Source organism: Dicentrarchus labrax, unplaced genomic scaffold, assembly GCF_905237075.1.
Source record: "Dicentrarchus labrax unplaced genomic scaffold, dlabrax2021, whole genome shotgun sequence".
NCBI classification, from domain to species: domain Eukaryota; kingdom Metazoa; phylum Chordata; class Actinopteri; family Moronidae; genus Dicentrarchus; species Dicentrarchus labrax.
The window spans coordinates 20,803,482-20,820,958 of record NW_026136704.1 but is presented as its reverse complement, the minus strand read 5'-3'; the positions used below and the strand labels follow the sequence as shown (position 1 = coordinate 20,820,958).

Below are 17,477 nucleotides of genomic sequence, written 5' to 3'. Positions count from 1 at the left end.
AATTGAAAAAAGTTTGACTGCACAGCATAAGTTTGTGCTGACCGTCCCACCAGCAGGACTCTGGTTGAAGTTAAAGGGATGTTCTGGTTTCATACAACCTGCTGTGTCTTATTTTTGTAGTTTTGGCCATCATTCCTGTGATAATATTGCAAAAACAGTAAGAAACATGAGTCAGACAACCAGACAGGCTTTCAACAATACTTTTCCTTTAATGTAAAGTTCCACAACAGGAACATTTCTCCCATCAGTGATGGTGTTTTTTACAATCCAATAAGCAGCACATAAAAGGGAATGAACTAACAGGACAGGGCTAATCAATAATCACTCCACTCATTTCATTATGAGGGGCAAATGGGCAGATTAACACCTGTTTCTAATCCGGCACCTGTGAAAAGAAGGAGTCGATGGGTCACACTGAAGGAGGTGAAGCCTTGGAAGCGAAAACTGTGCAAGGATGGGCAGGTGATTGACAAATAGGCTGAGATAAAAGCAAGGCTGAAGAAGCTGTTATTTGCAAAGGGGATGCTGACGGATGAGAGAGATAGATGGGTCAGGAAAGGTAGAATAAGGAATGGACTGTGGGTGAAAGAGTGAGTAGGGGGGACATAGAGGGAAAAAGGCCAGAGGTTATCACTCACCCACTAAGTGAACCACGATGTGTTACAGCCCATGCGATGAAATGTACTGGCACTAACCCAAAGAGTTATCTACAAGCAGAGGCACATACCATCTGTGAACATGATATCATATGTGTGTCTATCTTTATCTGCCTCTTTTACACTTTATTTTCTTTGCTTTTCTCTGTTTTTCTCGTCATGCACACACGGTGTACTTCTGACAGGTGTTGAGAGGTGAAATATGCAGGAGAAGGAAGTTTACAGAATTCCAGCTGTATGCAGCAGTTCTGCGCCGTTACTTTTCATGCTAAAATGGCAGCTTACAGTCCAGCTGTGTGGCAGAATATATTGTATATTTATAATGAAATAGTGTTCAAAATCTGTAGACAAAAAATATTCAGGCAGTTCAACAAGATCAACAAGATATGCAGGTGGACATCCAGTGCAGTAAAGCACTCCCTCTCTATATTCTCCAATTCCTTAAACCACCGTAACAAGAAGTGACTGCATGCAACAAATTTTCCAGCAATGCCATTCCACATCAGGCCAGCACAGTGATGGTCCGACTCTCTCCTATAACCACTTGGATGTATTAAAACATCCAAGGAGAATATGCAGAAAAACAGACGATCAGAGGTGTCTTTTTTCCACCTAAGTAATAGTTGATAATGAACATGAAAGAACGACACTAGAAGACTGGAATAAATGGCCTTTTATGATCCATTTATGTTGTCGCTACAGTGGATAGCAATTCAAAAGCCGTTTTCGTGTATGCATGGGTTTTGACGTTATAGTTGCACATCAGCCACAGCGGCGGATGCTACTGCGTCGTCCCATACACTGCCAACCACTGGACAGCTGACTGCAACACAAATTAAACCAAGATGACTGACGGAAGGCCAGAAACGCTGAGCAGCTCAGGAATATCTTGCCATAGAGGAGACTCTTGCAGGTGAATAAAATTTGGTAACATCAAGTAACAACTAAAGAGTAATATAGTTGTTAAAATGTCCAAGTTTGAATTTATGTTGGGAGGAAATTATGATTAATCATCTGTCCACTAAACTGGACATTGTGTGTTATAGTTTAGCTACAATTCGTACTATTACTGCAATTTTGTTTTTGGCTGTTAATCATTTGATTTATGTCTTGCTTATGTTATATTGTTATGAATTATATTATAGTTTTATATAATTAAGTAATAAAATAGTAATATATTATTTTATTAATTCATGCATGAATTATCCACAGTTTTGTGTTCGAAATCAAACCTTCATTTATGACAAGAGATCCTGTTAACCCCAGGACCATATGATATATTCCTGGGAAGTAATCTCCAATCCCTGTGAGATTTAGGTGAAAAAGAAGGGGGGTGGATGCAAAGTTAGATAATTTACTCGGATTGTTAAGAGTCTGATGTAGTCTGTTTATCATCTCAATTACTGTAGCTGCTTTGTAGGACATTAATGGGTTAGGTACTTCTTTCTGCTCGCTACCTCGTGCCAACTTCACACTTGTGCATTTCGTGTGAAACCGGATCACACAGTGCCCCTTTCCCTTGACAGGTTGTGGGCTCCACTCACCTGCAGAGAGCTAGTCCATCTGGTGGTGGTTGAGAGGGCAGGGTCCTCTTTTCAAACATGTAGGAATGCGGAGGTCAAAGACACCGTTGAGTTGGTTTGACCCCTACATTGAGGAATGACCTGCGGGCAAATGTGCAAACTTTTGTTCCTCTTCTTCTACCTTGCTCTTTATTTCTATGTCCATGTGCGATATCTGGAATCAGAAACATGTGTGCACTCTTCACGGGTGGTAGTGTGAAGTGATACAGTGGTTTACTGGTTCTTGCAGTAAGGATGTACAGTGGAGATAAGACCTTTCCCCTCTTGCATTTAAACCTAACTCTCAAACTCACAGCTGTTTTGATTTGAGAATTTCAAGCTGCTTCCTTAGCTACAGTATCACATACACAAATCTGTTTAGATATGTGCTCTCTGTGGGATCTCTGGCTTCCTTTTTTCTTCATGAACGTGGCAATAATTCCACTGTAAGTTGGAGAAAAATCTATACATGTAAGACTTTCTTCATGCTCTGGGTCCCAGAAAAAGAAGAAAACGTGACAGTTGTGCTGTTTGCTTTGTTTATTAGAGGTATATTGTCAAACATTTTACAAGCTGTTGCTTAAATGTTTCCATTTAGAGAGAAAAATGCAACACTGAAAAACAATTACTAAGCTCAGCAGAGAACACTTTTAAAGCCCCTGTTTGAAAGGCACTAAAGTCCCAGTTTTAATATCAGTCTTCTTGACACATGCAGACACAACTAGCAAAGACACCTGTTGTTACACACTTCAGTAGCTACAATACATAGAGCTTTCAATTGACTTGTTAGTTGAGTTTTTGAAGGCAACACCACTTATGTCTGCAATCATGTGTTGTACACCAAAATGTGTGCAATGATAAGGTGGGAAGTTTAAGTAATACAGACTGTTAATTCAATACACTGAACATTTGTACGGATGTAAAGCGACCATAACTTATTTCATGTGGGTGGCAGGCTTTCAGTTTGCTGTATGCTCCGTTGAGTGCAGGTATCTTAAATATTTTCAAGATTAAATACACCATATTGCTGCTATTTAAATACATAATGTGTCTTTTAAGTTAGGATCGCCATTCAGTGGAATTATGTATAATCACAAGACAACCATCACTTGGATTTTCTTCACGTCTGCAAAAGGAATGTACAAAAAAAGTCTCTTTTTTTTTTTTAAATAATAGTAATAGTAGTACATTCAAACAATAGCATAATAGTTCCTCAGCATTATTGTTGTGGTTTTAAATAGCTTGTGATGTAGGGGTGCTTGTAAGCTGTCATTATATTAACGTTCATAAAAACAGATGCACCCTACTTCTCGGTTCCAATACTGCAGAAACAACAACTGTCACACAAAAGTTTAGATGCCATGCTAGTGCCATCGTCGTATTGCTAATGCTGTTGATCATCAGGAAGTCCATCAACCCTCCAGAGCTTTAATTGAAGTATGTCCACAACCGCCTACTCTGAATGTTTACCATTTCGGCTGCCCTCCACAAGAGCTAAACACATGTGCCTGTCAGACAATCGTGTGAGAGTGAGATGAGTGGCAAACACTGGAATATAGAATAGACTCCTGCTGATGTTAAAGCGCTGGCTTCTCATGAGAACACAAGTTGCCTGTCAGTTGATGGTGTAAACAGCTGCATCATTGCTAAATGGGAAAAAGGTGAAAAGTAATTCCTGGCGCTTTACCTGTGTTGACTATATTCTTGCTTGCACTTCTCTGACGTATTGTCTAATCATTTATCCTGTTGTGTGGCAGATTATGTTTGTTTCTCTCACTTTTTCTCTCTCTTTCTATGTCTGACCCTTACTCCTGATAATGATTTAGCTGCTATACGCATTCCATTATCTCCCACCTTTCCACTCATCTTTCTTATGCTGCTACATTTGTCTCTATCAGTCTTCATGTCTGTTTGCAGTTAGCTGGCCTCTACAGTCTGTTCCTCCCACCATCTGCCTTTTCATGCTTCTGTCTTTCTCCTGTTTCCACGATGCTCCTCCATCCATGTCTGGCTTTCTCTGGGTGAGTTCTCCTGCCCACTACCGGCAGCCGCAGCCCTCCACCACCATGTCCTGGTAATTCTTCAGCACAACTCGGTCTTGAGGGTCCAGGTAGAGCAGGGCGATGGGGCTGAGGGAGGTGGGGACGCAGCAGGCCCGGGGCACTGCTCCATTCACAGAGTTCACCAGAGTTTGCACCATGGCGTGGCTGGAGGAGTTCATGTGGTCAGCCAGAGGAAAGCGACACTCTCCCAGGCAGAAGAAGGCGTCGTAGCCGCTGGGTGCAATGATCCACTTGTGCCAGCCCACATCGTTGAAATCTACATATAGAGGATGACGGCGGCATCTGTTGCGGGAAAGGCGTTTCAGTTTGGCAGCACGACCACCATTTCTTTTCACCCTTCCACTTTCGCTCCAACTGACCCTTCCTTTTTCATCATGCCCCCACCCCGGCACTGTATACCCCGTTTTTTTGGCCCTCCCCCAGGCTTGGTCTCTATTGCGGCCCTTGCTGCTGCTCCTGGCCCTCTCTTTTGTCCCTTTTCTCCCTCTCATCCTCTGGCCACCACCGGGGTTCCTCCTGCCATGTTTGACTAAGGGCTCTCCACGCCCGTCATGAGTGTAAGTCACCAAGAGGGGTCTCTCCTGGGCCCAGCTGTGCTCATCCTGACCCACAGACCTGCATACCCTTAGGTGTCCCTCTTTGTGTTTCTCCACTTCCTCCTCACCCGCAGCAGAGAAGACGCTCTGATCAGGGAGTGAGGTGGTGCTGTTCTCAGGTCTGACCTCCAGAAGGAAGCCCAGGATGCCAGTCTCAGCAAGAGCCTTATGGAGGAGCTCTGTATTTAGGCTAAAAGCCTCCCAGAAACCACTTGCTTTATGACTGTGGAGACCAGTGGTGAGTAACCTTGTCTCCAGCAGGGTGGGTGCAGGGTCCTCGTGGTGCTCAGAGAGGTATATGTTTAGTCTGTGGGCCCCAGGACCCAGGTAGGCTCTGTCACTGCGGAGGAGCCGCAGCTCAGCAGAGAGCACCCTCTCATCTTCAGGGATGGAGGAAATATTGAAGGAGATGTGGACCCTCTTACCATCCTTTGCTATGGGGCTGTCTCCAAGAGGCTCTAAAAGAAATAGGGAGAAAGACAAGGATAGGATAGCATAGGGCTTTAGTGTGGTTTATACTTACTTAGTCATGTTAACACTGCAAGTTTTTAACTTTTTTCCCAAAGTAAACTAAACCTTTACAAGCATCCATTTGTATCTAGATATGTTGGTTCTAATTTAGTTAAGTAAAATATGCTCCTGGCCAAGAGTTACATGTAGTTGTGTGTACTGTATGTGCTTTTATAACAGTTTTTTGCCCCAGGGCCCTGTGTCCCAAAATGCCTCATGTTTATTGCATGTCAATTAGCTTTGGTATTTTGATTAATTGCAAATTTGTCTGGGAATTTCCACCAGGGAAATAAATAGCAACTGATATCAACTTCTGCATCATTTTGCAGGCAGGTCTTGTAGAGGGCATCTGATGTGAATTCCTTCTGTACCGTCCCCAGAGGGTTTATCCCTGACATTACCCTCCTGATTAGATTAAGAGACTCCAGGTGTGTTCAGGCGTTCTGATCACTTTCTCAGCTCGACTGGCCTGGCAATCAGGTGTCTCTAGTCTCAGCTCATTAACATGTTGCTGACAATAAAACCAGTTGAATGAGGCAATACACTGACAACATAACTTCATTTTCTTTTAATTTGAGTTTCTTAAGCAGTCAATCATTCCTACAGCAGCATGCATTCAATGATTCAAAAACAGCTTCAGGGACCCTGTGTCATAGTATAATTTTAAGAGCTTCAGTAATGGATACTTGCACAAAAATTGGTGTTGGATCAGTGGGGGGCAGTGCAGTGCAGAGCCCAAGACAAAATCTCCTTCAGTGTGAGATACATGTTTCGAAAGAAGACTTTAAGACAGTGACAACCCATCTTATCTAAGAGTGCACATATAGATCTTACTAGTGATTGTTAAATGGTGAGTCATCTGTGGCTGATAAAAGAATTCAGCAGAATGCATAAACAGATTCCCTGAAGCAAAAGAAAACATTCAAACAATTACATTTCCAATATTTTAATTGTTGTTTTACATCCAATAAAACAGGCTGACAGCATGGCATCGTGATGTGTCAGTGAACTTACCATTGTGGTGAAAGCTGCGTATAGTGTTAGCCTGCTGGATGTGCTGGCTGGGGAAGCTAAATAAAGGGTCCTCCACTAGATGGTACTGCTGCTGGTGGAAGCGGTAAAGATCCAGGAGGTACTGGGGCACCGGCACTCCAGGCCGAGGGTCAGGCTGCGACTGCAGGCCCAGCCGGCTCAGGAGGAGACTCTGGATGGTCTGAGCCAGACTGGGCTTCAGGAGGGACCCAGCTGGTGTGGGGGACAAGGAAGAAGGTATGGGCGACACTCTGCCATGGTCGATCTTGCTGGTGTCTCCACCCTGGCGACCAGACGAGGCTTGAGGTAGCAGCAGGACCATGAGGAGCAGGAGGTTAGCAGGGAACATGGTGGACCTGGAGGGAGAGATGATGGGAGGACAGGTGGGGTGGAGAAAAGAAGAGAGGAAGTGGTAAACATCAAGAGTAGAACTTGTGAAGGCAGGTTGGGCAGCGTGTTTCAGTGGCGCTTTGAATTTACGTGTTCTTGCACAATCGTGTAAATCACATGACATATTGACACAATATAAAGTATTGGTTGAGAAATCTGCAAAAGAGATAGGTCCTCTGAGATGCTCCTGGACACTGTATATCATGCTTATGTCTTCTCCTTCCTGGACACACTAGTTTCTCATTAGTCTTCAGCCTTCATGTGGGCATATGTTCAAGAAATTTACTGTCCACATATCCATATGAAGTTGTTTGCTTGTTACTCCTGGCTGTAGAAAAAGTGCCACTTTGTTTTTTCTCTGTTAATTTATGACGAACTTCTTACCCCCAAGGCCTATATATCTCCTAGGACACCTACGCAGGAGTAATTACATGATCTCTGTCTTTAATTTAATCATGCTGTGTGTTTGTGTGTGAAAGAGATCACAGTGCTGTGTATGAAAGACATCTAACATTAATCAAAGGCTCTATGACATGTAATGTACTTGTAGAGGCCATTCACATATGGAAGATAACTGTATTTTTTTTCTTTCTTTTCAAATCACTGGATTAAACATTGAGTGTTTAAACATTCTGTAGGTTTCTATGACTTAGAGTCTTAGACTGTGTGAGTGAGTGAAGAAGACAGATTTAAATTTAATTGACCCTTAAATTAGAAAAACAGGCCTGGTTAAATGCTGTTTACATTACTGATATAAAAATAAACCTTTTACAAACCCTCAGAAAACATTCAGAACTCAGATATAGTTGTTGTCTCATGTTGATCCTTCTGTATGAACACCTGCCAGATTAGTCTGAAATCCGGGTTAAATCCTGCCTTCTGAGTTTTAGTGGTGGGAAGACCCTTTTGTTTACGTTTGGATCAGCTATGTCCAAAAGCATTACATTGCAGCAATCTATGCTCATTGACTTTGGACTCCTGCCAGGAGGGAAGTTTTTCTTCTAGAAGAATATGGACAGTTTGTCTTGCTTTGAAGAAAGTGATGTATATTGTGAAAGAGAAGAGCTATTACCGTATACAGAATTTTTGGAACTCTTTGCACTGATGTTTTTCTCCTTTGGAAGGTGTATTATATGCAATATGTTGACACTAAATGTCAAATAGAAATATAATTATGTTAAAAAGCTAGAATGAAATCCTGATTTAAAGTTTGTCAAAGTTTTCAAAGGTGTTTGCATGTACTGTTGAACTTGTGTGCAAGAAAATGAGAAACACAGAAAAATGGACGATCAGGTTTAATTAGTTCATTAGTTTTGTCCGGAGAAAGATTCAATACAGGATGACAATGTCCTGTTATTGGCTGTGCATGCAGTGATGAAGCCATGCTATTGGCAATCCATCCCTGCTCAACTAATCAGTGTGTTTTTAATAGAGATATACGCCAATAAGCTACCTTTTTTGTTTTGCACCTTTTAGTTTGCATCTTTTGAACCTCTGTCAGTTACCTAAGACTCCCCTCTATGGGCTCCTCCAGAGAGATGGTTATTTGTAAATATTAAAAAGTGTGTGTGTCAAGAGTTTGTGAGTGTGGTGACCTCCCTTCCCTCTTCCCTCACTCACACCAGAATTATTTTCATATTCTGTCTCTGCCCACAAATTTAATTCTGACGAAAACCTGACCGACGCTATAGTGCCCCTTTACACTAAACTTGATTGTGTTGAGAGAATGAAGCCTCTTTCAGCTGACCCAAAAGAACAAGTGGTCATCTTATCTCTCTGCTCCACGACCATTCTCAGTGCGGGAACACAGCCACAGAGAGGGGTCACACAATTACGAACTACGACCTGGCTAACACCCTGCACCTCTGTAGCGCAGGTGTTAATAACTGAGCCTGTAATTAGAAACCAGCAAGTTAACAGCCCTCTTGAGGTCGAGGTAAGGTGTAAAAGGGTCAGGGCAGAGGAGTAAAACCTGTTGACCAGTCAGACAAGACAATCTGTACTGCAAATGAACTAAAGTGCTACATAATAGAGTAGAAGAGAATTGAATCATATACACATTGTCACCCTGGTTGATGAAGTATAAATGATTGTGCACCTGAACTGCTGTCTATCACCTACTCAACGAAGAACTCTGTATTTGTTGTTATCTCTTTCCTTGTCCAAGCTCTCACATATCTCTTTCCTCTATCTCTTTATCTCATCACTCTAAGGGACAGAGAATTGATTAAGCCCTCTACAGCGAGATAACAGAGGCGTTTATGGATAAGCGAACACATAATGACACCGTAATGACTGCTAATCTTACCATGCTGTCAGAAAAAGGGTTAAAAGGAGGTCATAGGTGTGAAGGTGTGTATATTTTTATGCATGTGTGTTGTTCATGTGGTACGTGGTTCAAAGGGCAGGCCTGGGAAAATAAGCCACCTCCAAGCGTGGGATTGTTGCTAGCTATCCATTAAACTCTTGCAGCCCCACCCAGGGCTGTTTCACCTGAGGCAACGCAGCAGAGGACAATTACAGATTAGACACTCGCGCTGGACAGCCTCTCCCATGTACTGTGGAGGCTTGTAAAGCAGATTAAGGACAACAACACCACCTCTCTCCTGTACTTTCCTCACCTACAAAACCACCCAGGTGACTCTGAGGTTCAAAGGTTCAGTGTGCACACAACAGGGTGTGTCACAGCCTGTGCGAGGCCGAGAAACGCGGACGAAAGGAGAGAAAGAGGTTGCGAGTGGAGGTGTCCTACATCACTTTGACACACATACAGCCTCTCTGTTCTCCCTGGGTGTCTGTGTTGTGACGGGTTCTATCTAAATTAAACTGGGCAAAGAGGATCCGGGCCTAATTTAGCATCTTTATGTGTCATGTGCAGCAGGGTGCCACCCACCCTGATGTCGACTCATTCCAGCTAGCTGGAAAAACTGACATTTTTATGATTACACTCCTCCAGTTCCTGCTTTTTATGTCTGGATATCCCTGCCTCTCTAAACTCTTTTTATTCCTTCCTTCTCTATGAACATGGACTAATCAAATGTTCTTGGAGGATAAAGGAGGAGCGCTGCATGATGAATGGGTCAGGGATAAGGTGATGTGAAGGGTTGGGGCCCAGCAGTAGTGTTTGTGCATCGTTTCCCTGTCTGCATACATGCAGCTCAGCCTATTAGACATATTAGATGTGACCTGACCCCCCCGAGCAGACAGTAGCGTGACCCTGGCACACGGCAGACGAGTGTTGTCGCCGGCCTGCCCCGTGTCTTTCTGAACTCGCTGATTAAAACCTCTGACCTCTGACATCCGCTTCTGACTCCTGCTTTTGTCGTGTTTCTTTCTGCCTCTCTTTTTATCTGTTTATTTCAAACCCTGCTCCCTTTCCCCTTCCTCCTTCCTCTTTGCATTCCTTGAACTTTGTCCTTTTGCTTTGTCCTCTATGTTGTCATACAGTATGTAAATGCTTTTCTATTTTCTGTGTTCTCCTTCCTCTCTCTCGATTCATCCATCAATTTTTCTGACTTTCTCCTCTGTTTTTGTGCTTCTCTGCATCACCTTCCCATTCCCTATCTCCCTCTACCCTTTCCTACTCTCCCATTAATGTTGCTCTTTCTTCCAAGGCCTTAAATGAATGGTGTTTTTGCGGAAGAGTGCGGCGGACTGTTGCCGGGGCCAGAGGGCCGGAGTGTCACCGCAGCCGGCTGATTTATCCACCGCCGCTGTCTTCATGTTACGCCTGGTCCCTCAACTTTCCCTTCCTGTTGTTCTTCCCGTGTTTCTTTTCCCAAATTCCTCCTCTCATTCTCCCTGATCCCCCCCTCCTTCCAGTTCTCATTTTTCTATGCTGCCGTCTCATTCTTCCAGAACATGATATGTGCAGCGTACATGCCACAGGGTTCATTTTCTCGCTCTGAGCTTACTCAAATACTCAAAAATATGTCATGTTGGATGGCCTCATGAGCCCAAATGTGATGTACAGTGTACATATGCACACCTGAGAACACTTCTGAGGATACATCTGCATTCACTGTTGCTCTTTTTGTACAGCGGCCCTTGCACTATGCCATATCAACTGAGCATGCATGCCACAGTCTGTATAATTAACTGTGAGGTTATGACTGCACAATACTCCCATGCTTAACTAGTCATTAATGTATGACTTTGAGCTGTGGAGTTAATATATAATGGGGGGAAAAAATGTCCAAAACAGTTGCTAGTGGAGTCGTGGTTCTGGTCTCTGAGGCGTAACAGATGAAATCATTAGAACAATATTCCAGGTAGGCTGCTGTGCGGTTTTATTGGACTCTATTAGAACAACTCTCTAATTCATCCCAGCTGGACCGATTAGCTGGCTAATGACCCAGACGTCAAACACACAAATACACACACACACACACACACACACACACACACACACACACACACGTGTGTCCATGCTAAGAACAGTACAGGGTTTAAACACATGCTAACTTCCAGGCGGAGTAAACACTAACACGTACGCAGAAACACACGCCAAGATGTATAACTGTGGAGTAGAGGGGTTGTAAATATGGGAGAGCAGCAGAAATATTTAGACACACACACACAGACACACACACTCTCACACACACAAACACACAGACGCACATGTTGATTTGGTTTAGGGGACATTCAGTAGTGGAGTAGACCTGGTGCTTCCCTGCTTCCACAACGTAATTGCAACTGCTCTACCTGACTGATCAGGTATCACATCTTCACACACACACACACACACACACACACACACACACACACACACACGCACACACAGACTATGTTTTGGCTTTAGTCTCATATTTGCAAGCTTGACGAGAGCATCAACAGGTTGCCAGGCATTTCCAACTTGTCTCTTTCATCTTCATGCTTTTTTTCCCCCAGTACATATACTCTTTTGTCTCATTCTGGGATGCCCGGAGGTCTCAGTGTCACAAGTGCATTGTGGTTAACAGGAGGCCCCGCTGAGGCGCAACACTGCACAAGAATCAATGGAAATACTGACATATCTAACCTGTGACTGCTGAAAGCTTAGAGACTGCTCTCATCGTGTGTCTGACAGCTCAACCGATGTGAAATACAGAACAAAAACACACCTCTGCTTTTCACATTAAAGCTGCTGCACGTTAACACTGAGGACCAATTCATACTGTGTACGTTGCAGCGGTGGTGAGTTACGTTACGCTCTTTGAACTCATAATGGGCACATTATTCTCGGACAAGTTGCTCACCGGACAAGATTTTGATTGAGCAACACAGTTTGCCACTGGTGTCTGCAAGTGCATGAGTGCGTGTGTGTGTGTGTTGTTCCCCAGAGTGACTAATGGTTTCAGCAGCACAGTTCCTGTGGCCTGTGGCTTGACAGACATACAGATGTGTGTGTGGGCATGTGTGAAAGGGATGTAGTACTCACGTCCAGGTGTGGTGGGATGTATGCAGAGTCCATGGTTTATCCTTGAGCTCCAGTGTTACGATCCCTCGGCTCTCGCTCCCGCTCCTTTAGACAGAATAGATAAAGTGGACTATTTTACCTCTTTTTCTCTCTTTCTCTTTTATTTTTCTACCTCTCTCAAGGTAACCAGTGGCTGTCTCTCCTATGTCTCCTATGTAAATGGACTGTAGGTAATGCTCCTCTGTCCATGTTTTTCTCCCCTCTCTGCTCCCTCGCTCAGCTTCTCATCCTGTTGTCAGTGTCAGATAAGCAAACTCTTAAAAACATCCACCGGCTTCCCCTCTCCCTGCCTGACCTCTGCTAGTAGGCAACTCCCTTTCTCTGTCGCCTGCACTTCCACCCCTGGTTGTTTAAAACACACTGGTATTGCCGCTGTGGATGGAAGCTGCAGGAGGAAAATGAGTTGTGTCTGTCTGTCTGTACTGTATCACCGGCAACAACTCCCTCTTGCTCCTAAACCTCCTTACTATGTCTCTCTCCCTTGCTCTGCTCTCTGTTCCTCCCTTTTGTATCTCCTCCCCTTTTCCTCTCTCTCTCTCTTTCTCGCTCTTTCTCCCACACACACATTTCTATGCTATACTAAGTGCCCAGCTGGTAAACTCAGTTTAACTCTAATTGACTTTCCTGGCCACTAAGATCCTCCCAAATAGTGATGTCACTAAGACCAGTCCCAGTACATTTACAGGCTGTTCTCTCTCTCTCTCTCTCTTGCTCTCTCTCTTTCTTTCTCTCTCACACACAAGCAAACAAACATGAGTACAAACACTCATATGCATTCTCACACGCACACACAATCTTACTAAAATGAAACTAAAAACACTCAAACAGAATGTACACATGTAAACACACCCTTGCACACACTTACACACACACACACACACACACACACACACACTTGCATGCAACTCGTTCCAGATAACCCCCGAGGTCAACACACAGAAGCAGACTGATTATTTTCCACATTTGTCCTTTAACAAACTCACCTGCTGCTTTTTGTTAGCACCATTTTACGTTTCGGCCAACACTCGCTCCGTCATTATAAATACGAGGGCCCATGACACTGAATAAGAGCAAACAGATTCAGTTACAAGACAAAGGTATGAATGGATGACTCATAACAGCTGCCATGAAGTCACCTCAGTTGAGTTTTGTGATTGGATGGAAGTAAACGTTGAGGTAAAAAAAAAAAAAAGGAAAAAGCTGTACTTCTCCACTACGGGTTGAAGCAAGGTGCATCTGTCCTTCCAGCGCAGAGCGGGTGGCGGGGTGAATTTGTATTCATGGGGTGGGCCCATGAGAAAACGTCTCTTTAGGATGCATCGTCTCACATATTAGATCTCATCTGGAGAATCACTTGCCCACGTCCCCCTGCTCCTCCTCTCTGTCCCCTCCACTTGCTCTTCCCGTCCACTCTCGTACAAACACACAAAAAAACTCATCCACAGACCTCATTCATCCCGAGGCTGAGTAATTGTCCCAACGCAGAGCAGCTTTACACACAAACACACACTCACTCTCGCAACACACACATTTTCTTTCTTTCTTTTTAAAAAAATAAAATAATTGACAGTCTGATTCTGTTTCTCAGATTCAGGATGATTTTGTAAATTATTTGTTGAAATTGTCTATTTGTACATTTTCACTCATCCTCCTCCCCTTAACTAAAACACCTGATCTGTACAGAGTTGCACAGTCACATCAGTGAATCATCTGGCTGGGAGGTGTAGTGAGTACTGAGCACGACCTTAAACTGGACCCCATGTCAGCAAACATCCACCATGAGTCCTCGAGTAAAACTCTGAACTCCTGCAGCCCCAGCTGACCCTGACCTTTGACCTCCCTAAGGACAGGTTTAAGTGAAAACAGCATTTTTCTTTTGTATCACTGTAGATGGATCAAGATTTTTTGGCCTTCTCCAAAGCCCAACTTCACTATCAGTCTGTGTATTACGTCTCTAACTCTTTCATTGTCATTTGTCACTGAATCTGTAGTAAAAGTTGATATTTCAGTGCACAATGTCTGTGATCTGTGTACTCTTTATTATAACAGGAATAATTCTACATTTTGCAAAACCTGGTTATTTCCGTTCTTATAGAGTTAGATGAGAAGATCAATACCACCTTGTGTATTAAGGTATGGAGCTATAGCTTAGCTTAGCCTAAAAATTAGAAGCAGCTAGAATCCCACTGCACTCTGCTCCTTAAGTTGTAGCATAGCTCTGACAACACACATGACTCTGAAACCACACATTGTCATTTTTTCATTACAGTTTGTTTATGGCTTTAAAATGAAAATAAAGTAAAAATTACTGAGCTTTAGAGGTGCTGGTTGGCATATTTTTGAACTTCTAGTCACAGAGGAGGGATCACTCCCCAATCTTCTCATCTAACTTTTGGAAATTAAGTGATTAAAATGTTACTTAACTCATTCCTTTAAAGGATGAATGATTCAGGTTCAGGAACAAAGACCAGGCCTTGCTCTAATCTAATTCCCTCTGCATACCTGTATAGGTGTGTCCTCCTTCCCCTTATGTTTTTGTCAGTTCTCATCCTTCCCTCCCAAAGTCCCTTTTCTTTTTCCTCTTGTCCTTCTCTATCATTACAGGAACCACGGGGGGGACGATGAAGACTTGAAGCCCCCACCCTGAGTCTCTTTCTCTGGGTTCGTAGCTACCAAGCCTCCTATAACATCAGTCCCTATTTGACCTCTGTTCATCCCCTTGTGCTCTACTTTCTTTTCACCCCACCTACAGTACATCTCCACGTTATCTGCCATCCAGTTAACTCATTTGCTTACAAAAATAGTTTGGTTTGTAAGTTAACGGACCATTTTCCAAAAGCATATCCTTCATTTTTAGATTAATTTCCTTCCTTCCAGGCTACTGTTGTTTTTAGTTAATTTCAGCATGCAGTGAAAATCAAATTGCAAGATAGATAATCCATCACAGTAATTAATAAGGAGACATCTTGCTTACAGTATTTTGTCCAGGAGATTAAACCCTGAAGACAAACAGCAAGCAAACATAAGCACTGTTAAAGTATAGTTCGAAGATGTTGTTGTATTTGTCAGAGCTTCTCACAACCCCTTGAATGCACCACCAGGGAGAGCTTTACAGTAATTATGGTCCCTGTTTGCACACATTACCATGATAACATAAACCAATAAAAGCAACTCAAGCAGATTGTTTTCATACTGCAAGAGCTGAAACCAACAGCTGTCTGGAAGGAAATAAAATATGTTTAGAACATTTAGTCTGTGGAAATGTAAAATATGCCCAATTCTTTTGAAAGCCTCTTAAACAGGTGGGCCAGTCATTACAAACTCCTGCTGAGCAGCCAAACGTTAGAATTTTATATTGACCTCAAGTTTCCAAAGATATCAGGTTATAATTAGGGGAATCTCCATTTCATGGAATGGTGCAGCCATTAAAAACATGTTTTGAGTCATATGTAGCATTCACATATTCCTTAAGATAGTGGGGTCACCTATAAGTTATGCAACCTTAAAACTATACTTAAAAGGGACAAAAAAAGGAAAATGCTAAATTCACTAGTATGGGCCTTTTAAGTAGATCTATGAGGATTTGTCCAATACAAATGGATAAAGGCCTGTAGAAGTTCTGGGTTTAGACAGCTGAGCCACAGCTCTGACTTTACCAAGTGCCTTCTCCAAATGAGCAGTAATTCCAGCCTCCAGGTTTCCCATCCTCTGGAAAAGCCGTCGGCTGCCTGTCCCGCTGACTTCCGACGGGGGTGGAGAGAAACTTTTAAAGTAATACCTCACCGCCCTCTTAACAAGCCATCCATCCGTCCTGCATCCCAGTGTTCCCACCTCCATACTGCTCCATCCCTCCACGGACACAGAGAGAGGCCCCGTCAGGAGAAGGGGGGGTGTTTGGGCATATTCCCTGTTCAACTACCTCTTTCTTTCTTTCTTTTTCTTCTTTCAGCAAATTGTCACACATAATTACTCACTGATCAACACGGCCATCAGTCATTCAGTGACAGAGTGGGAAGGAGAACGGTAAATCTAGATAGAAAGGTGACTTGGCCTCATATAGCGAGAGCAGTAACAGCTATAAACACAAACACACCCACTCAAGTGTGTGATTGTGTGTGAAGTAAATACTTACCAAGGTGATAATATGGGAATTTATGAGGCTCAATAAATGGCCAAACAGTCCACATTATCTGTTCTCAACTAAACATGAAACTGACTGTTGAATGCCACTTAAAGGTTATAGACTTTGTCTGTACAAGTGCATCTACAGCAAAACCTGCCACAAGACTAAAATGTGTACGTGTTAAAGTCATGTGTCACTGCAATAACGCTGCAGTTAAATGACTCTGAATCATTTTTAATTAGAGAAAGTTTAACTCTGACTCTGTAGACTCAAATGCATTACTCACAGGCAGAACTGGTAGTAAAGGCAAAGTTTACTGAGGGGGCAGGTGGGGGTGGAGGTCAGGTGATGAACTCATCGGGGACTGCTGGACAGAGAGGAAATGTCACGCTCTGAACTGACATGAGTTTTTTTAACAATGGATAGACTGACTTGTGGCAGTTACTTTAAGTGACTGTTGGGTCTAAATTTAGCCAGACAGATGTCAATAACAGATGGTGCTAATTTTACTGCAGAAAGTCGCTCAACAAACTATTATCATATTTGATATGCAGTACAAAAATATGAGTCACATTTTTCAGAGAAAACCTTTGACCGTTTCTTTTGACATGGTTGCTTTTAATCACAGACTTAAAGCTGCAATAGTCAGTATTTTTACACCACAATGGATCAAATGTTAAAGGGGTCACTCGTAGTCATGAACCCACAGATAAAAAAAATCTTTAAAAACCTGCTTTGCGCTACCTGCCCAGCACCAAACGGCAGACAGACAAAGTTAGTGACAAGCTAATGATAGAAGTGGAACATTTAGCTGCTAAAGAGGCAGATATTTCCCTCAGGAGTTGAAGAAAAACAGAGCCAAAAGGAGAGGGAATATTTTTTCTACATTTGTGAGGTGATGAGAGACACAACTCATAAGGTCTGCCACAGCTTGTCAGTCAAATACTGACAGCACTGTAGGGTTAAAAAGACTGCGGCTGTTCAAAGTTGGAAGTTTTGTCCTGCACAGAGAACAGCAGCTGTGGTCAGTTTGAATTCATGCTGGCATGACATCTTTTTTTACTTATCAAATCATTCAGTTTTGTGC

The 17,477-nt window shown here is 43.0% G+C and overlaps 1 protein-coding gene across 1 annotated transcript; it reads right to left on the bottom strand.

Annotated features, from left to right (window-relative positions):
• Nucleotides 1–2,740: 2,740 nt before the first annotated feature.
• On the bottom strand, nt 2,741–13,816 carry bmp16 (bone morphogenetic protein 16). Its single transcript, XM_051398398.1, has 5 exons — nt 13,474–13,816; nt 13,251–13,327; nt 12,229–12,312; nt 6,402–6,775; nt 2,741–5,335 (listed from the first exon to the last, which is right to left on the bottom strand). The coding sequence occupies exons 2-5, from the start codon at nt 13,271–13,273 to the stop codon at nt 4,257–4,259; spliced, it is 1,560 nt and encodes a 519-aa protein (XP_051254358.1). The 5' UTR covers nt 13,274–13,327; nt 13,474–13,816; the 3' UTR covers nt 2,741–4,256.
• Nucleotides 13,817–17,477: the final 3,661 nt, after the last annotated feature.